The sequence below is a fragment of the Salmo salar genome, chromosome 28, assembly GCF_965601325.2.
Source record: "Salmo salar chromosome 28, fSalSal1, whole genome shotgun sequence".
In the NCBI taxonomy this organism is placed as follows: domain Eukaryota; kingdom Metazoa; phylum Chordata; class Actinopteri; order Salmoniformes; family Salmonidae; genus Salmo; species Salmo salar.
In genome coordinates this window covers 5494784-5516780 of record NC_138318.1, presented here as the reverse complement: position 1 = coordinate 5516780, position 21997 = coordinate 5494784, and the positions used below count along the sequence as shown (strand labels likewise).

General features: G+C 45.6%; 1 protein-coding gene across 6 annotated transcripts in view; it reads left to right on the top strand.

The window, feature by feature from the left end:
• LOC106589328 (vesicle transport through interaction with t-SNAREs homolog 1A-like) overlaps window positions 1-21756 on the top strand; it is a 172156-nt gene extending 150400 nt beyond the window's left edge. For all 6 annotated transcript variants that reach the window (XM_014179170.3, XM_014179171.3, XM_014179173.3 and 3 more), the window contains one exon: window positions 17290-21756. In XM_014179170.3, the coding sequence (XP_014034645.3) occupies window positions 17290-17457 (168 nt within the window). In that variant the 3' untranslated portion in view covers window positions 17458-21756. The remainder of the gene's footprint in view (window positions 1-17289) is intronic.
• The last annotated feature ends 241 nt before the right edge of the window (window positions 21757-21997 follow it).

The following is a 21997-nucleotide window of genomic DNA, read 5'->3' as shown; positions in this document are numbered from 1 at the left end:
AGAAGATGTACTATAAATATGGATTTCTAGATCTAATAAGTGTTCCCAGGTATTATTTTTTTTAAACATGGCTGCATGTTTATTTGTTTGGCATTGTGTGTGTGGTTTCTCTTATTTGCTACTATGTAATTTGCGTACTCGAAATAGATCTTCACCACACCTATCTTTCTGTCTTCAAAATAAAACCACGCTTTACTTTAGTTCATCTGCCTCTCCCTGATCTGCCTGTGTGAGGTTTTACCCACAATTCTCAGCTCTCTGCCTATAGCCAATCATCTGTCTTATCCCAGCCCCCCTTCCCCAGCCTCTAATCGGCTGTGGATTAATAGACCAACAAGTGAAGAAAAATCCCTTTTGTTAGCATAAACCTACTTCTCTTTCAGCAGTGGCACTGAAGGAACAAATCCAAACAGAGTTTTCTACCAGGACACAACCATCTCTCCTCTCTCGCACTCTCTCTCTCTCTGTGTGTCTCTGTGTGTGTGAAAAATCGAAGTCTTCAGTATTAATAATGGATGATTGTTCCCCATGAATTTTCCATCGTGTGACTCCTTGGTCAGCCTATGATGTTTTGAATGTATGGTGATGGAAATGGAGAGTGTCTGAGAAGGGACTCGACCCTTAGGACAGGGTCAAACCTTACTGTATGTAGATGACCAAGTGGAGAAATTGTAAACATCAACATGGGATGTTTGTGAGGCTTGTAGTGATTGTGTCGGGTAACATTTAAGCGTAAAGGCCTGTGTAAGGGATGTTTTGGACATGTCACGTGTGTCTACACTGACTGCGATACTGTATATGGAGAGGCATCGACGGGACATTTGTATCCTTCAAGATTGGGGAGATTCAGAGAAAGAATAGGTCCTTTCTCTGCTTCTGTTGCCAACTAGACACCAGATATTTGAAGGTTTTATAATGCTGCCGAAGATGTCTTTCAACTCTCAGAAATTGAGTCCAATATAACTGTTACCATTTATCACTGGTTTTGATCAATTGCGCTCGCATTCAAGATGTGCACCGCGTCACTTTGCACTCAAAACTTTTTTCCGATTTGGAAAGAAATCTCTTTTACTATTAGCTCACAGGTTTTGAGGGTTTGTTGAGGAGAGAGAAGGGGTAAAGAGTGGGCGGAGCATTATGCTGTGTGAGGTGCGTGTCCACACGAAAGTCTACAGCAGGAACTAAACTCATAGCAGATTATTATTGGGACTTCATCTCTTGACTTCCGTTTCCAAGACGGAGTCCCCAAGCAGCCCTGACAGCCCCTGACCTTTCAACCCTGACTCGTAGGGATGGAGAGGTGAACCAGCAATCTGCGTCTCTCACGCTCACTCCACCGCTCCGTACATTCAGAGATGGCAAGAAAGAAGGAAAGTGTAGTAAATTAATTTGTGCAGCTGTCAGTGTGCTTTGAGAGAACTTTCTGAACCCCTCCCCTCTCTCTCTCCCGCTTTCCTCCCTGTCGTTCCATCGCAAAGTTTCCTATAGATTTTTTCCCCGAGTTTTCTTCAGCCTGATCCTGTGTGGCTGCGGGCCTTGATTAGTTTGGAGCGGAGTCTATGGATTCCAGCCTCCAGGGCACTAAGCAAATGGAGCCAGTGCATCATGTCAATAACCCAGTTAATGCAACAAACCCTCCTCACTGCTGGCCCCATCCTCAAATTGTTATTTTTTTAATTGGGGGGGGGGGGGGGCAATCATGGAGGGAATCAGTGTCACTCGGGGCTTCTACCCCTCCTATCCCCTCACCTCTCCTTTTTCTCACTTTCTCTTTCTCCCCTCCTCTCTTGCTGGATTGCCCCCCCCCCCCCCCCCCTTTTTCGCTCTCTTTCCTCTTCCTCTAGCACATTGTTTCTCTCCACTCGCTCACATCTTAGGTCTCTCTCTCTCTCATCATCCCCACTATCCCCCTCTCACGCTCCACTGCCCCCCCCCCCCCCCCCCCCTCTCACAGCTGAGACAGGGATTGTACTGGAGAAAGAGAAGGAAGTTGGTCTGCAAATTTAATGCATCGGCATGGATTATTTAGACTGACTAAAACCTCCCTTGTAGTGTCAAACGGTAGATGACATTATCCTTTCTCTTACTGGACTGACCAACCAGCTTGAAGCTTCGCCCGTTTTTTCACAGAATGGAGCTGGTTGGCTTAGAGAAGAAACACAAGGCCCAAACAAGTGGTTCTCCAACAACCGATGAATCACAAACCGAGATTCTGTTGGGGCTTCTTGTGTAATCCGATGGTTATTTCACACGGACACGTCAATTGCACTCCTGTAGTTTTCCACTTTTGCACTACGCCCTCTTAATGCGAACATGCACGTACACAAACTCTCTCACACACTGACACACACACGGTGGACCTCAGTTCATCTCCTGTGCTCCTGCCTCCTGGCCACACTAGCGTAGTGTGTCCATAACCCCGGAGGTCGCAGGGTTAACTCTAAGATGGGCCTGCTGCCCTGAAGCCTGTGGGCTTGACCTCTGACCTCTCTTGCTAGAGCAAATTTTTATCCACACCACTAAATAACCTGGCTCACCTTTAACCTGTAAACACAGTCTGTTCAGACTGGCCCAAACAATGAAACTATAGAAATCAAGACATGATGAGTCAGAGGCCGTTTTTTTCTTGCTAGTTTCCAGTCAGTCACCATCACCCTGTGTGTTGGCCTGTCCATAGAACTGTAGCTGTACTGCTAGTATATGACAGACTATTCAAACCAGGTGAATGGCCTGAGGTAGAAGGAAAGAGCTCTTTGTTTTTTCCTAAGCGCTAGTTTTGAAGTGCTAGGCTACTAACTGTCACAGCCATTGTTTCCATAGGTTGCTAAGGCTGTGTGCCACAGAGGAGTGTTCTGTCGAGTGGTTTGCGTGCGCCAAACACGTGTCAACCCCCGCCTCTCCATGGTGTACTTGTCTATGGAGCAGCGACTAGAACTGCCCCTCCCTACCTTAAGGCTTAAGAAAGGAGGTGAGGGCTCTGCGAGTGTGGTGCCGGGAAAATAACCTCTCACTCAACGTCAACAAAACAAAGGAGATGATCATGGATTTCAGGGAACAGCAGAGGGAACACCCCTCTATCCACATCGGTGGGACCACAGTGGAGAAGGTGGAAAGCTTCAAGTTCATCTGCATACACATCACTGACAAGCTGAAATGGTCCACCCACACAGACATTATGGTGAAGAAGGCACAACAGCGCCTCTTCAACCTCAGGAGGATAAAGAAATTTGGCTTGGTACCTAAAACCCTCACAAACTTTTAAAGAAGCACAATTGAGAGCATCCTGCCGGGCTGTATCACCGCCTGGTACGGCAACTGCACCGCCCGCAACCGCAAGGCTCTCCAGAGGGTGGTGCGGTCTGCCCAACGCATCGCCGGGGGCAAACTACCTGCCCTCCAGGACACCTACAGCACCCGATGTCAAAGGAAGGCCAAAAAGACCATCAAGGACACCAACCACCCGAGCCACTGCCTGTTCACCCCGCTATCATCCAGAAGGTGAGATCAGTACAGGTGTATCAAAGCTGGGACCGAGAGACTGAAAAATAGCTTCTATCTCAAGGCCTTTAGACTGTTAAATAGCCATCACTAACACATTAGAGGCTGCTGCCTGTATACATAGACTTGAAATCACTGGCCACTTTAATAAATGGAACACCAGTCACTTTTATAATGTTTACATATCTTGCATTACTCATCTCATACAGTGGGGGGGGAAAAGTATTTGATCCCCTGCTGATTTTGTACGTTTGCCCACTGACAAAGAAAGGATCAGTCTATAATTTTAATGGTAGGTTTATTTGAACAGTGAGAGACAGAATAACAACAAAAATATCCAGAAAAACACATGTCAAAAATGTTATAAATTGATTTGCATTTTAATGAGGGAAATAAGTATTTGACCCCCTCTCAATCAGAAAGATTTCTGGCTCCCAGGTGTCATTTTGACAGGTAATGAGCTAAGATTAGGAGCACACTCTTAAAGGGAGTGCTCCTAACCGCAGCTTGTTACCTGTAAAAAAGATACATGTCCACAGAAGCAATCAATCAATCAGATTCCAAACTCTCCACCATGGCAAAGACCAAAGAGCTCTCCAAGGATGTCAGGGACAAGATTGTAGACCTACACAAGGCTGGAATGGGCTACAAGACCATCGCCAAGCAGCTTGGTGAGAAGGTGACAACAGTTGGTGCAATTATTCGCAAATGGAAGAAACATAAAAGAACTGTCAATATCCCTCGGCCTGGGGCTCCATGCAAGATCTCACCTCGTGGGGTTGCAATGATCATGAGAACAGTGAGGAATCAGCCCAGAACTACACGGGAGGATCTTGTCAATGATATCAAGGCAGCTTGGACCATTGTCACCAAGAAAACAATTGGTAACACACTACGCCGTGAATTACTGAAATCCTGCAGCGCCCGCAAGGTCCCCCTGCTCAAGAATACATATACATGCCCGTCTGAAGTTTGCCAATGAACATCTGAATGATTCAGAAGACAACTGGTGAAAGTGTTGTGGTTAGATGAGACCAAAATGGAGCTCTTTGGCATCAACTCAACTTGCTGTGTTTGGAGGAGGAGGAATGCTGCCTATGACCCCAAGAACACCATCTCCACCGTCAAACATGGAGGTGGAAACATTATGCTTTGGGGATGTTTTTCTACTAAGGGGACAGGACAACTTCACCGCATCATTTGACGGGGCCATGTACTGTCAAATCTTGGGTGAGAACCTCCTTCCCTCAGCCAGGGCATTGAAAATGGGTCGTGGATGGGTATTCCAGCATGACAATGACCCAAAACACACGGCCAAGGCAACAAAGGAGTAGCTCAAGAAGAAGCACATTAAGGTCCTGGAGTGGCCTAGCCAGTCTCCAGACCTTAATCCCATAGAAAATCTGTGGAGGGAGCTGAAGGTTCGAATTGCCAAACGTCAGCCTCGAAACCTTAATGACTTGGAGAAGATCTGCAAAGAGGAGTGGGACAAAATCCCTCCTGAGATGTGTGCAAACCTGGTGGCCAACTACAAGAAACGTCTGACCTCTGTGATTGCCACCAAGTACTAAGTCATGTTTTGCAGAGGGGTCAAATACTTATTTCCCTCATTAAAATGGAAATCATTTTATAACGTTTTTGACATGCGTTTTTCTGGATTTTTTTAGTTGTTATTCTGTCTCTCACTGTTCATATAAACCTACCGTTAAAATTATAGACTGATCATTTCTTTGTAAGTGGGAAACCTACAAAATCAGCAGGGGATCAAATACTTTTTTCCCCAACTGTATGTAAACTCAGCAACAACAAAAAAAAATCCCTTTTTCAGGACCCTGTCTTTCAAAGTTAATTTGTAAAAATCCAAATAACTTCACAGATCTTCATTGTAAAGGGTTTAAACACTGTTTCCCATGCTTGTTCAATGAACCATAAACAATTAATGAACATGCACCTATGGATCGGTCGTTAAGACACTAACAGGTTACAGACGGTAGGCAATTAAGGTCACAGTTATGAAAACCTAGGACGCTACAGAGGCCTTTCTACTGACTTTGAAAACCACCAAAGGAAAGATGCCCAGGGTCCCTGCTCATCTGCGTGAACGTGCCTTAGGCATGCTGCAAGGAGGCATGAGGACTGCAGTTGTGACCAGGGCAATAAATTACAATGTCCGTACTGTGAGACGCCTAAGACAGCGCTACAGGGAGACAGGACGGACAGCTGATCGTCCTCGCAGTGGCATACCACATGTAACAACACCTGCACAGTCTCTGTACATCCGAACATCACACCTGCGGGACAGGTACAGGATGGCAACAACAAGTTACACCAGGAACGCACAATCCCTCCATCAGTGCACAGACTGTCCGCAATAGGCTGAGAGAGGCTGGACTGAAGGCTTGTAGGCCTGTTGTATGGAAGGTCCTCACCAGACATCACCGGCAACAACATCGCCTATGGGCACAAACCCACCGTCGCTGGCTCAGACAGAGTCCATGCCCATCTTCCAAAAACATCTGAAACCCTACCTCTTCAAAGAGTATCTTAAATAATCCCACAGCACTTGCCCCTCCCCCCTACTAGCACTGACTTTGCTAATAGTTACTTTGAGGAAAATTTGACTTACTATGACTGAGATATGTGGTTGTCCCACCTAGCTATCTTAAGATGAATGTTCTAACTGTAAGTCCCTCTGGATAAGAGCATCTGCTAAATGAATGAAATGTAAAATGTTGATTCAGTCTTGCCATTTGTTTTCAGTTATTCCGCTTTGTGCAACCAAGGTCCTGCTTGAGTGTGTTTTGTGGTTAAGCGCACACAATGGTCAATGGTATTTGATGGCTCATCTGTAAAAGAGACCTTGGTCTCTGCGTGACTCCGTGTCAAGATAAACGTTAAATGCTCACATTGTGTTTAATTACTATACTTATTTCAAAATAGCTTTTGTAAAAGCTATATTTCTTTACAGAAGAAATGCCTTTCATTTCAGAAGAAATGTGTACTTCCTTGTGCTCTGGGTGAACTATTTGTGCGATAACTGAGGAGGCAACACTCTGTCGTGTGTGTGTGTGTGTGTGTGTGTGTGTGTGTGTGTGTGTGTGTGTGTGTGTGTGTGTGTGTGTGTGTGTGTGTGTGTGTGTGTGTGTGTGTGTGTGTGTGTGTGTGTGTGTGTGTGTTGGGGTTGAGATCACTATGTCAACATTACCCATATCTGGAGACACAGGATGCTGAATGAAGCCACAGGGGGTTTTAAGCAAATATTTGGAGACTTTATTCGAAATGGCAAACAAACACAAAAGGAGTCTCCACACTATTTAATAAAAAAGACGCAGACATAAACACACATTTCCTCATTACTTCTCCTCCGTGGAATCCTAGACAGCCCTATTTTACGACGTAATTAGTTTAAGGCATTGTTTGGAGCGGAGACAGTACTCTGGCTGCTTGCTTAAGCAAACAATGTCACGTGGTACCATGTCGTCAAGTTATTGAACGTTTTAAGATACAACAAGCATGGCAAAAAACTCTTGGCGATGCTTCCGTAATCATCATTTGTCTTAGTCATTTCTGTTTGTTTTTCCCCCATCCTTTTCTGTAATGCTGCGATCCCAAACAGCTTTTTAAAACTCTTATCTATTCCTGATCCAATGGCTTCAAGTTGCCAAATTCCATGAAAGAAGGAATTGGTGTCAAATGTTAATCCTGGCTGTATTCCTACTACCATTGTCAGACCCAATACTTTTACATAGAAAAGCAGCACAACATGCACCTATAGAGCTGACGTCGTAACTTTCCTTAAAGTCTTTAACGAGACAGCCATGTGAACGAATCCACTAAAACCCCATCTATCTTTCTCTTTTCACTCTGTCTGTGGCGGGTATTGTGTGACTGCAACGCAGCATGCAGACATCATAAACCATTGCCCCGGGTCTGCCCTAGAACGCTCAGCGCATCCCTGCTCAACTTCTCCCCCCCCCCCCCCTCCTCCTCCCTTTTTCTCCTTTTCTTCCTCACCGTCTCGGTGAAAGCGAATGGACAGCCCATACGGATGATTTATGTGGCCTAATGAGATTTCAATACTGAACAAACAATAAAAATGTATGTGCATCATAGTTTTAGAGGCCTGTGGTTCCATGGCTAATGTCACGCCCTTACAACAGGCCCCGTTAATCCGATGCGCAGCTGGCCCTCCCGTGGAATGCGGCCGAGAGGTTTTGTGTTCGGAAATCTTAGCAAGCGAGACGAAATGGTGAGAAAAGTAATTTATCGGGCTCTGTATAAACGCTGTACTATTCACTATCAACCTCCAGGCTGGAGGGATTCTTGTCTCAATGTCCCGCACTGCCCAGCCACCTTCCCAGAATTCATTTCATCAGTCACAACAGCAGTTGGTGGCAGCGGTGGGACACGTCAGGGGTTAATGCTTGAACAGCAAGTTAGGTTAAGTCTACCCTATTGCTTTGCCAACCACTTAATTCAACCCCATCTATCCTTGCATACAGTATGCTTTTGTAATAATACATTGTACTGTAAAGATTAAGGTATAGAAGTATTTTTTTTTTTTTACATGCAACATCCATGTATGGCCTACATACTCAGTCGTGTGGAATTTGCACAGCAATATAACCTTGCCCTCCAAGTCAAGGCTCCTCTAGGAATCCTGTGTCGGCACACTTGAGCATCGTAGGGGTCAAAATCACATTTCATTTGTCACATGCTTCGTAGACAACAGGTGTAGACTAACAGTGAAATCCTTACTTACGAGTCCTTTTCCAACAATGCAGAGTTAAAGAAAAGATAAAACATAATAAAACATTTAAATAGTGACACAAGGAATAAATACACAGTGAATAACGAGTAAAAATAACATGGCTAAATACAGGGAGTACCAGTACAGAGTCGATGTGCAGGGGTACCAGGTAATTGAGGTAGCTATGTACGGTACATATAGGTAGGGATAAAGTGACTAGACAACAGGATGCATAGACAGCAGCAGCATATGTGCATAAAAGTTAGTAAGTTAGTAAAAGTTATTCCATAAAAATTATTCCGGGTATTTAGAGTAGCAATTTGATTAGCTGTTTAGCAGTCTTGTTTAGTTTTATGGCTTGGCGGTAGAAGCTGTTCAGGGTCCTGTTGGTTCCAGACTTGTTGCACTGGTACCGCTTGCCGTGCGGTAGCAGAGAGAACAGTCTGTGGCTGGAGTCTTCAACAATTTATTGGGGCCTTCCTCTGCAATATGCCTAATTAAATGCCACTACATTAGAAGAAGAAGCCCCATTGTGGACATAGTCAAAAAATGTCCTCTGTCCTTTCTCCAGCTATTTGTTTGTTCCGAGATGCCTATGGGAGATAAGTGAAGTATGCAGGACACACAATGCACATATTATCCACATATTAAAAGGAGGGGGAGTGTAAAGAGGATAGGGGAAAGGGTGGAATAAGGGATGCAAGAAAAGACAAAGGGGGAGCGAAAGGCAAATATGGTGGGAGAGATCATGTGAAGGTGAGGAGAAGGAGAGAAAGTGGTTCAACTAAAAAATAGAGAGGAAGGTAAGTAGAAAACAGAAAAGGGGAACAGGAAGCGAGGAAAGGGTGCGGGGGATCGGGTGAGTGGGGGGAGAGATTGTAGAGAAAGGGAGGTAAGGAAAGGGAGCTACTTTTCTGTCAGGCTGCCAGCTAGGGAAGTGATCTGTGTACCTATCAAAATAAGAGAGAGCCTCAAAAAGCCACCTGTACATTTCACCGGGACAGGAGGCTGCAGCTGCCTGAAACCATTACAGGCAAAAGTTCTTGAAAATTCCAGAAACAGTTGCAAACAAGGTATTTTCTCTCTCTTATTTTGTTTTCCCTCATTCGCTCTCCTCTCTCACTTTCTTTGCCTGGCTCTCTTTTACACGCACGCACGCGCACACACACACTCAGTGCCCAACTCCTCTCTATATATCTCCTCTCTCTCTCATTCTCTCCCTTTCTGCATCTCATCCTCCCGCCATACCACACTTTCCATCTCCCTCCTCCCCTCCCTCCACCCTCCAACACATTTCCAGGTAGAGGTCCAAGTCCCAGCCTCGGCTGCTGGCCGGGTTGTTAGCCGCCAAATAAAAAATGGATGAACTTGTAGAGCCCCGGTGCTGCTCTCATGCGTCGGTGCGAAGCTCGTTAAAAGAAAAGGAAAGGGTGCTCCGCCATGGAGCGGCTGTGCACCTCGCTCAGACCACAGACTCCAAACGGAGACAGACTCCCTCCCAACCGTGGCACAGAATGTAGAATACAGCAAATAGAGCTAGAGATTGAACAAGCCTGTCGGAGGACGCGTGTGGGAAGGAAAAGAGAGCCCTCACTGTGGTGTATATGAGCATGTACTAGTACCCCCCAAAACAATCACTCCTACTTTCATTAAGAGATCCAGTGGGTAATTACACTGGAATTTGACTAATAAGCTCTTGTGAAAATGATGTATAATAACATTCAGGTACCTATTGAGATACAGTATTCAGTATTGGCTAGAGTGTGATAGTATGTATAATAACATTCAGGTTCCTATTGAGATACAGTATTCAGTACTGGCTAGAGTGTGATAGTATGTATAATAACATTCAGGTACCTATTGAGATACAGTATTCAGTACTGGCTAGAGTGTGATAGTATGTATAATAACATTCAGGTACCTATTGAGATACAGTATTCAGTACTGGCTAGAGTGTGATAGTATGTATAATAACATTCAGGTACCTATTGAGATACAGTATTCAGTATTGGCTAGAGTGTGATAGTGTGTATAATAACATTCAGGTACCTATTGAGATACAGCATTCAGTATTGGCTAGAGTGTGATAGTATGTATAATAACATTCAGGTACCTATTGAGATACAGCATTCAGTATTGGCTAGAGTGTGATAGTGTATATAATAACATTCAGGTACCTATTGAGATACAGCATTCTGTACTGGCTAGAGTGTGATAGTATGTATAATAACATTCAGGTACCTATTGAGATACAGCATTCTGTACTGGCTAGAGTGTGATAGTATGTATAATAACATTCAGGTACCTATTGAGATACAGAATTCAGTATTGGCTAGAGTGTGATAGTATGTATAATAACATTCAGGTTCCTATTGAGATACAGTATTCAGTACTGGCTAGAGTATGATAGTATGTATAATAACATTCAGGTTCCTATTGAGATACAGTATTCAGTACTGGCTAGAGTGTGATAGTATGTATGTGTGCATAAGTACTGTTTTTCTTTCGGGAATTACATGATGTCGGGGACTTTTTAAAGTAAATAACATGCAATTAAGGAGCTCTATTTTTTTCAGCTCGTGTGTGTGTGTGTGTGTGTGTGTGTGTGTGTGTGTGTGTGTGTGTGTGTGTGTGTGTGTGTGTGTGTGTGTGTGTGTGTGTGTGTGTGTGTGTGTGTGTGTGTGTGTGTGTGTGTGTGTGTGTGTGTTAAGAAATCTTATTTAGCTTGAATACACCCTTGGGGCAATGGGCAGAACATGCATACAGAGGGATAAAATCGCTCTACTTCAGGTCAGCCTATTATCCAAGCTGTTAGCCCAGCAGCTGTTTTTTTAATTTTTTTATGTGGTTCTTCGCACACAATTTACGTCTTAACACATGTATTTTGTACAGTATGCTGTTGATGCTGATTTGACTCATTTTACTAGATCCGTTTCATTCATTAGATTGAAACAAGGCAAGTTCTTACAGCTCTTTCCATTGAATCGATCAATTTAAACAGAGTACTTTGAGTGTGAGTGAGGAGGAGGGGTGTGAAGATGGGCAATAGAATGAAATATTTATTTGTATTAGTTCACGATCACAAGCAAACGTGTTAGTCAGGGCTCCCCCCCCCCCCCACCCCCCCCCCGCTTTCTGCACCATTTCCATTACTCTAACTATTTGTGAACACATTGAGCCTTCCGGCACCCCTCCCTCCTCCCTCCTTTTTTCCCTCCCTCGTTCCCTCCCTTCTTTTCTCTCCTCCACTCCTGTCCCATGCTGCATATTCCCAGGATTTAGAGAGAAAGAACCAGAATTGGTCAGACAGACATTGATTTTAGTTTTATTGGCCTAGTAGTGGAAAGGAGGGGGGGGGGAAGAATCTCTGGGTGTTAAGTTTGTTTACTAGGGTAGTAGTGATGTTCTGTGGCCGTCTGTCTGTCTGAATGTGTGTCTGTATGTCCACAAGTCCACCTCAGAGAGCCAGCAGAGAGGGTGTGTGTGTGTGTGTGTGTGTGTGTGTGTGTGTGTGTGGGGGGGGGGGGGGGGGCTTTAGGGCACACACACACACACACACCCCGCGCGCGCACCCACAGTCTCACTGACTCTCACACCATAGAGGTGTATCCCTGGCCTCATTAGGACTGGTAATAAGGGTGTGCTGTGAAGAAAATACACTAAGGGAGAGGGAAAAGAGAAAAAAATAAGAGATTTTAAATTTTAATAACATGGGTAAGATTTTGTAAATCTTTCCTGACAGAAAAGTCCTCATTATTTTCATCTGTCTCTGAGGAGGCTCTCTTCCAGCCTCCTTCTCCGGGTAAACGGACTCTTCTAGGGTTTCTGCGCTCTCTGCTGCTTCTCTCTCGTTTTCATTCTCCAATCCTCGCCCCGCCCCCTCATCCCCCATCTCTTTTATACTTCTCCCTCCTCTTGCCCCTCTCTCCCTCACTTGCATGCATGTACAGCATCACCCGTCTTTGGGCAGTGCCACAGCTGCTTTGCTCTCTAGTGAACTGCTTGGTTGCTTGTTGGAGAGAGAGAGAAGAAAGAGGAGAGAGAGAGAGGAGAAAGAAGAGAGAGGAGAGCGAGAGAGAGAGAGAATGTTGGGGGATCACAGAAGGGCCTCATGAGAAGGTGCGGGGGGGGGGGTGTATAAGGCTTATCCCAAGTCACCTCTCCACCCCTCCCATTCTTTTCTCTTATGTCAAGTGTCAAACACAGAGGATGGATCCGGTTTGATAAGTTCTGTTCTGTCTGGAGATGTGATGTCTCAGAGCTGGATCTGCTCTAAGGTAGAATAAACCATGTTTTTCACACTGAAACTCTCTGGTCAAAGATATGTTTGGAGAATTTTATGATGGCATTATGTGACTTCATTTGAATAAATAAAGCTTGTAATCATATGTGGCTGGTAGACTGAAATGAATCTATTTGTGTGATATATCATCTTTGCAGTGTAGATATCTGTTAGATGGACAACTTTGTAGCAAAAGGTATCATTGCAAATTAGGTCCAGTGGATTATAAAATTGGGGACTGTTACCAATACTATCGCTGACTGATCTGGTTTTTGATTGTGGAGTACAGGAAAAGGAGGACCGAGCACGCCCCCATTCTCATCGATGGGACTGTAGGGGAGCAGGTTGAGAGCTTCAAGTTCCTTGGTATCCACATCACCAACAAACTAACATGGTCCAAACACACCAAGACAGTCGTGAAGAGGGCACGACAAAGCCTATTCCCCCTCAGGAAACTAAAAAGATTTAGCATGGGTCCTGAGATCCTCAAAAGGTTCTACAGCTGCAACATCAAGAGCATCCTGACCGGTTGCATCACTGCCTGGTACGGCAATTACTCGGCCACCTTCTCGGCCTCCGACCGCAAGGCTCTACAGAGGGTAGTGTGTACGGCCCAGCACATCACTGGTGCTAAGCTCCCTGCCATCCAGGACCTCTACACCAGGCGGTGTCAGAGGAAGGCCTTAACAATTGTCTGCTACCGCATGGCAAGCATTACCGGAGCACCAAGTCTGTGACCAAAAGGCTACTTAACAGCTTTTACCCCCAAGCCATAAGACTCCTGAACAAGTAATCAAATGACTATCCAGACGATTTGCAATTGCCCCCCCACCCCTCTTTTACGCTGCTGCTACTCTCTGTTTATCATATATGCATAGTCACTTTAACTATACATTCATGTACATACTACCTCAATTAGCCTGACTAACCGGTGGCCCCACACATTGGCTACCCGGGCTATCTGCATTGGTTCCCGCCACCCGCCAACCCTTCTTTTACGCTACTGCTACTCTCTTTATATCATATATGTCACTTTAACCATATCTACATGTACATACTACCTCAATTAGCCCGACTAACCGGTGTCTGTATATAGCCTCACTACTGTTATTTTTCAGTCTTCTTACTGTTGTTTTTATTTCTTTACTTATCTATTGTTCACCTAATACCTATTTTTTTACTTAAAGATCGCACTGTTAAGTAAGCATTTCACTGTAAGGTCTACACCGGTTGTATTCGGCGCACGTGACAAATAAACTCTGATTTGATTTCATTCATCCACTTTATGATGGATTGTAGTGAACAATTCAAATGAACACATGACACAGATAGGTGATCCTTGTTTAAGAGTGACTTACGCGTAGATTACTGAGATCATCATGTCGTTGGGCACAGTCGGATATACGTTTGAATGCTCTTTTTAATTCACAGAGAGACAGCTTTGAACTAGCCAAACCAACTGAATATTCCTCCTTTCACACCTCTAGCTTCTCTCTCTCTCTGTCGTGGGGGGTTCCGGGGTTAATTTCACTGGCTGTCAGAGGGCAGGGCTTACGCTCTTTAAAGTGTCACAGACACTGTTTAGTAAATGGATTTAAACATGGCTTAAGTGAATTATGACTCCGTTCTAATCCCTCGCTCCTCTCCTCCGCCCTGGACTCTCCTCTCCTCCCCGTCTGGCAGCCTGGGCGTGAGGGGGTTGAAGGAGTGGCCTGGGGGCCTATTCCTCCCCCTCGGAGGGTGTTTTCAGAGGCCCCTAGCCACCGGTATATTCATCTACATTACTGTAGGCAGGAGAGGGCTCCCCCTGTCCCATGCATTTTACTCATTCATTCAAATGACCTGGCTGGCATCAGACAGACCAGGCCTTGGTCCTCTCCTCCTCTCCAATCCACTTTCCCGGTTTTATTAAGGTGGCATTTCCCATATCCAATGAACTAGACACCCCCTAGTTAGGGATTTCAATAAATGCATATTGTGTTCATATGTAAAAGCGGAAATAAAGTCTAAAATATGACGAGCAATGGGGCTTCAGAGAAATGGACCGAATCTTCCTAAGGCTAAGTGGTAAAGGGATACGGCGAGATTCACGCAATCGAGCCCTTTTTTCTACTTACCCGGAGTCCAATGAACTCGTGGACACCATTATTATGTCTCTGCGTGCAGTTTGAGGGAAGTTAGTTTCGCAAGCCAATGCTGACTAGCGTTAGCCCAATGACTGGAAGTCTACAGGTGCGGTAGCTTCTGACACTAAATGACGGGTGTCGTTTTTAAGGAGAGTATATCTTTTTTTGGTGTAGTGTTAAAAAAAAAGTCACTCTATAGGATACCCCATTATACTTATAAATGCTTTCTAAATTATAATAAATGCTAATTTAGACATTGTATAATGCATGCCTTGTTAATAAATGGTTAGGAATGCTAGAAGACTCATTTATCAGCAGTATAGGCCAATAGCTACACTACTTATAGTTTATTAAGCTTATTAAATACAACTTATTTTAAGGTGGTACTTCCCTATCCCCCTAACCAAGCTTTCGCCAGCCCAAAACTAACTTCCCCCAAAACCCCCCTTCTCTTTCATCTCAACCCCTCCTCCACAGCTGTAAAATTAACTTGCAGCAGGATCCCCAAAACGCATCACATACAGTAACATGCTAGCGTCTCTGTTGGGGCGTTTGCGGGTAAATAATCATGCTAAATAATGAATGGCAATTAAAGCGAGACATGGGGGAGATGTGGCCTAGCTAAACACGCACTGATTAATGTTTCCCCCGCTTTTCCCCGCAATCGGCTCGGCATTATGCAAATGCTGCAGCGCCAGGACCCTATCAGGAGTGGCTAGAGCCACGGAGACGAGGCCCATTTATTCAAATCAATCTCTGATAAACATTGTGAATGGGTATACTCAGAGCGTCAGGGGGAGTGTTATGTCACAGCTAACTTCACTCTCATTGCAAACGTCTTTTCTCGCCCTTACATGTGTAGCCTGCGTGCGCACACAAACACAGCCAGTGACGTGTGTACTGTACAAACATGTTTGCGCACTTTTGCTCATAGGCAGGCGCTCTTAAAATCACTCACGGCACACGCTCCGACACACTTAAACTCTATACAGACACAGGCACGCGTACAGGCAAAGGCTCACGCCGGCACGTGTGCATGTAGAGACAAGTGTTGTGTTGGTGTGTAGGCTGGGGCTCTCAGGGCTGCCGAGCTGTTTCCAAGCTGATGACTCGGGGCCCTGGAGACTCTCTCGATGTCAGGCTGGGACAGGAGCACGGGTCGCGTAGGTCCAGGCTGTGGGCTAGGGATTGGAAATAGGAGTCATAACTGAGGGGGATTGTGAGAGTAGAACATGGGGGAAGGGCTTCATTCTGGAGGCTGGGGATGGAGTATAGACAGCAAGGACTGAGACATGGGGAGGAGTTTAGAGGGTGGGGCTGAAAGGTGGACAGGGGGCGAAGGGGAGTGGACAGGGGGCGAAGGGGAGTGGACAGGGGGCGAAGGGGAGTGGACAGGGGGCGAAGGGGAGTGGACAGGGGGCGAAGGGGAGTGGACAGGGGAAGTGGACAGGGGGCTAAGGGTAGTGGACAGGGGGCAAGGGGAAGTGGACAGGGGAATGTACAAGAGGGGGCCATAGAAGAAGGTGTAAGAAGCTGAAACTCAGGCTGGGATAAGTGTCTGACTATATAAGATCAGTCCAGGACACAGGATAGAGGCAAGAGCAGCTCTACGGCTGGAGTTAAGAGCACACTGCCACTATCCTCAGGCCAGGATAGATGCTGGGGCTGGGGAAGGGGTAGGTAGGGGGTGAGTGAGCAGGCCTGAGTTGCAGCTCCACAGCCCCAGTGATGAATGGCTGGAGCATGGGCCATTCATCTCCTGCTTAGAGCAGTGGACACTGGCCCACCTCCCCCTCCATTCCCTTTCCACTCCCCCTCCACATGTCAGCAAATGTGATAATTCTGTCATTTGTCAGGAGTGACGGAGGGTGGGGAAGTGTGTGGGGAGAGGCACTGGAGACTACTTCTGGGACTACGGACACACACACACGCACAGATAGATACACGTGAACACACACACACACAAACTAACACATCCATTTTGTCTCATTCTCCTCACTACCTCTCTTTGTATAATTTTTTTGTTCAAAGTAAATTTTTTGTCAAGTCTACTTAGGCAACAGTGGGAAAATTGACGCCTCGCAAAAAGAGCGAGGCGTTTTATGGCACATTCCATCAGTAATTCACTGATTTTATTACCTCCAGGAAACTTGTGAGCCACATTTTCCACTTTATTATGAAAATAATGTTTTTAAAGCCTGTCTGCAGTTTTGTGTATGTGTGATTGGATGTGTGTTTACGAGTCTGTGTTTGGGAGATGCTGGAACAAGCAATTGTGCGTGTGCGCGTGTGTGTGTGCGTGTGTGTTGTCGCTTTTGGATAGCAGTCTTGACAGTAGGAACACTGTGAACAGTAAATACCCTTGTATGAGGCCCTCATGGTACCCATTAAACATGATAACCTCGGAGTTAAGGGCCGGTCATTTTGTTACACATAAATGCATAAAAGTTTGGGCGTGTTTCAAATGTCTCTGTGGATTCAGACAGACTACTGTAACCCCTGGCTAACCCTGTCTTTACCTATTTTTCCTTTTCTCTCTACATCTCTCTCTCTACCGCTCTCTACCGCTCACTCTCTCTCTCTCTCTCTACCTCTCTCTCTTTCTCTCTCTCTCTCTCTCTCTCTCTCTGCAGAATCATCCAGAACCGAGTCCTGGTCTTCGTCCTCGGCGCCACCATCCTCCTCACCATCATTCTGGCCATCTATTTCAATGTGCGAGGGCACTGATCTCCCCCAATGCTCTCTCACACACACACACACGCACTCCGTCACACACAGACACACAAAACACGCATGATTAATAGCGACAAAAGTGTTGGCTCTGGAGTAATTAGAACAAATGGTGCCCATGAATCACTCTTTCTGGACCCTGACAGGGGTCTCTCTCTCACTCGCTTTCTCTCTGAGACAGCCCCCTCAGTTTCTTTTATTGCTATTGATAATATTCATGGTGTCGTTGTCACTGGACTGTGTTTAGCATTGGAGATCTTTCTTTTCCCTGGGTGGAGAGGGCCTGTAGGGGATTCAAAAAGTCTAGACGGGTTCAACTTCCTACTGTTGTTCATTCGCCACTTTCCATGGTTTGACCTAAGGTGTTTGCGGGTCCCATTGCTATGTGTGTGTGTGTGTGTGTGTGTGTGTGTGTGTGGTGAGTGCTTGTATATCTGTACGTGGAGCTTTTCTCTCCCTCTGTCAGACCAACTTTCAACACGTCTAGTCTATTAAGCGCTCGACTCAACTCTTTGTGTGCAAGATTAAGATGGGGGGCCTACTATATGAATTACCCAGCCTACTGGCATGTAGCTCCTAGCTATCCTCTTTATGAACTGAACATACAGCACAGCACAAAGGCCAGTGCCTTCAAATAAGTGGTGGTATTCAGTGTCGCCTTTTTTTCAGCACGGTTGGGCCCAAATATGAGAGATGCATTTGTAAATGGAAGATATATTCAACCTATAGAAAATGCATGAACAAGTTTGCTTCTGTTTTAGCTCAAGGAAGGAGACTCAGGATTTGCTGGGAAATCCCCTTTTTATCCACCCTCCTCACATTACTAACTCCTATCACTGTTATCTGACTGTAAGGGATCTTAATAGTGTCCAGACTCCATTTTGTTTTTACACACAAGACATTAATAGAGAATTGATAATAGTAGGCAACATACTGTACTAACAGGTAAATGTACATACTGTACGTAGAAAAATCATTTGTTGGGGGGGGGGGTTCAACAGCAATTCTGTTTATTTATTTATAAACATTGTTTTAGAATTGATGCTAGATTTTTGGGATTAGCGTTAAAGATTATGTGATACTAAGTGTATATTTTATGAAGTCTATTATAAACATAAACTGACGCAGACTAATCGTCTTTGGCCGGCGAATCACATGACTTGTATAGTATTGTATAGTCCAGGACCAATTGAAACATGGATTGCTTTGATTGTGTGTGAATTCAGACTTGTCATTTTTAATATGAGTGAAATTGCTCTGTTGTCCTGTCTATATTATTGTATTTCTTTTTTTTTTTTTTTTGTCAAGTTGTAATGATGACAATAATAATGCAGTACTTTTACATAGAGCCTTTTACCCGAAAGTCTTCAAGCTGACAATGATGTTCCATGCTCTTTTTACCAACTCACAATACTGTGTGTTTTAGTCCTTGTTTTGTAGTTAAAAGCCATTCTACTGTTTGTGGACAGGTTAATATTGTTGTATTTTATGTGTATAATCAGAGACAAGGAAAATGTTGGACTGTTGAGGGTGGATTCCAGTGTCCAGTCATGAGGGCTGAATTATGCTCTTATAATGTCACGCACATTACACTCACACAGAAACATACTCTCTCTAAAACCTACACCGGTACCCCCACGTCCACTTCGAACACACAGACAGACTCACAGACAGACAGAAGACCGGTGGTCTCTGCCTGGCTCAGACCAGACGGCCGCCTGCCTCCGTGTGGCAGAACGCCCTCGCGCACGAGAGAGAGGCCATTTGCTATTCTGTTTCAGGGCGAGCGGATTGTCTTATCCTGGAAGCATGCTTGGTGATGGGGGGGGGGCTTTCTCCGCCACCCCCTCCCAGCCGCCCGGCGGCTTCAAAGGTTCATATTAATGGGCAACAAAATAGTTTGTCTCTGTCCGTCCCATGTGGGGCCAGCCCGTGGAGAGTTATCATTAAGTTGAGGAATAACGAACAAAGAGGAGAAGAAGCAGAAGTGGAAATAAGGAGGTTGAGGGAGGGAGGAGAAATCCCTGCCAGTTTGACAAACCTCATCGGATAAGCACCTGTGCAATTGGTTTTTCCATCAAAAGGAGAAACTGGTCTGTGTGGAGGTCTGTGTGAGAGTCTATACATGGAGGTTGGTGTATATGAGCAAAAGAACGTAATCTTGTGTGTATGTGTCTGCTATTCACCTATGTGTGTGCCCGTCCTCTCTCCCCTGTCCCCCCCCTCAACCCACCACTCCTCCCTCTGTCTCTTCCTCCGTCTCTCTCCCAGCCTGTCAGTATGAGCTGAGTTGTAGCGCTGCTGCAGCCTCCCTTCCGCCGTGCGAGCGTGGCTGCGGCAGGCAGCGAGCGCGGCTCTATTTGAAGTTGTAATGGTGTCAAAAAGTCAGGGCTGACTGACAGCCGTCAGTCCCACAGGGCCTCATTAAAAACAGACCCACTTGACAAGGAAATAATTGAGCGCCGGCGACAACTCTGCCTGGGTTCCGTTTAGATGTTTTTATTTTCTTTCATTATTATTTCTGGCTATTATGTTCATTAAGAAATTGCATTAAACAACTTTAGATATGGGGGGTTAACAATTTATGGGGGGGGTATTTAAACAGGAAGCCTGTCGTGGTTCAATGGCTTGGCAGACGCCTGGTATCATCTGCCAGCGTTCTCCTTCTCCTCTCGTTCTTTCTCTCATTCTCTCCGTTTTCTCTGCCCATCCTAGTCTTATCTTTTTCCCCCCATCCCTCTAATACAGTATCTCTACATGCCTCCCTACTTCTCTCTCTCATCATCTCCCACGTCTCTCTATCCATCCATCCCTCTCTCTTTCCTTCCTTCCCTCCCTCTTTCCCTCAGAGCAGCGGGCGCCTTTGGAATATGAAATAGATTATTCATTACCCCCCTTCTCCTCTTTGTGACTGAATTTGGTTTTTGACGAGCGTCTCGCCACGGAGAGGTGGATGAAAACTTGTCAAAAAATAGGTTATATCTTATTCCAAGGGGCAACAATAGCAGCAGGTACAGACACCTTTTAATATTTCATTAAGCCCAGTGTTAACCCTCCTTAAGTGACTGGAGGTGTGGGAGCTCCGTACAGACAGGGAGATGGGGGGGGGGGGGGGGGGGGGGCATTTGATGTCTAAAGCTTTTTCAAAGCTTCTACGCCTCTGATTCGCTAGACAGGCTAGTCTTTGGGTGTCCTTGGCCATGGTTATATGAACATTGTCTGAGTGGCTGGTGAGTCGTCGTGTCCTTGTTTTGGAGATGTATGTTCTTGGCCATGTGCATCGTTGATTGTAACACAATACCATATAGGCGCATGTGCTTACCAAGGACCCTCTCAACCACAATGCAGGTTAAGCTTACAGCTCCTGGTGTTTGATGCGCAAACCAGGGCTATTCTTCTGAAGATTTGTAAGATGTGCTTCTAAAACCGGTGAAAGGGGGCAAATTGTTCCCCAGGCAAGCCAACCTCTCGGCGGCGTTCCCTTCCAGTACAAAATCCTGCCGTTTTGTCAGCCGTTTAGGGCGGACAGGGATTGTGACAAGGAGCGTTTGAGCCGTTCTTCCTCTGAAGGGTGGGCCTTAAACGGGATAAACAGCTCCAACAGTGGGATCGCGATGGGAGGCAGGCGGGTTTATCTCCCAGAGAGTTTCTGTGAGTCTCAGTGTCCCGCTACAAGGGACGCCTGCCCACCCGCAGACCACGGAGTAGAAATCCACAATGACACCGTTTGACAATACGAATGAATCTGCCTCTGTTTCGACTGTCCACACACATCCATAGACACATTACACACACACACACAGCCATCTCCACTATCACACGTGCTGGACTAACACCCCCCCCCCCCCCTTTTTTTTTATTGTTAAGCAGTAGAGAGAGAGATATGTCCCCCCTTTGTACACGCCACCAGTCCAAGTAGAATGGCTTTCTTTCTTTACCACCATGAACGCTGTTGTTCATTTTCATGGTGTTTATGCTCACAAGGACATGACAATGACCCTATTCTCTGTGGAAATCACTGGCCTCCCCTTGCGTGCGCGAGTACGTATGTACACGTGTTCATTGATTCAGTGAAGAGATGTCAGCGCAATGGTCGAGAAGTCCTGTTGAGTGCAGTTGTCGGTGTGTGTGTGTGCATTGTGTGCACGTGTCTCGGTCTGTCCAAAATGTCCACCCGTAGCGTAAGTCTTGACGATCAGGTCCATTTAACCCTTCATCCGTAGCTGAACTGTACGCACCATGCTGCTTTTCATCCCTTTTTTGGGCTGTTTAGTTTTTCCCGACACATTTTCTGATTTCTGTAGATGAAGAATGCTTTTGTCGTCATTAAAGCAGTATTGTATTGGGACAACAAAGATGCCCTGTCATAAGTTCCTGTCTTCTTCCCTCCGCCACCTTCTCTTTCTGTCGTTCAACCTGACACTTCGGCAAGGAGAAAGGACAGAGCCTGCAAGTTTACATTTCACCCACCGCTAAAACCACAGTCAAATCCCATGTCTGTATTACCGTCCATTTTGGCTATTACGTGTGGCAGAGGCACACCTCGACTTGCACAGAGAAAGTCCCAACACAGATGGACTAGTCATACAATATGAACATTGAAACACACAG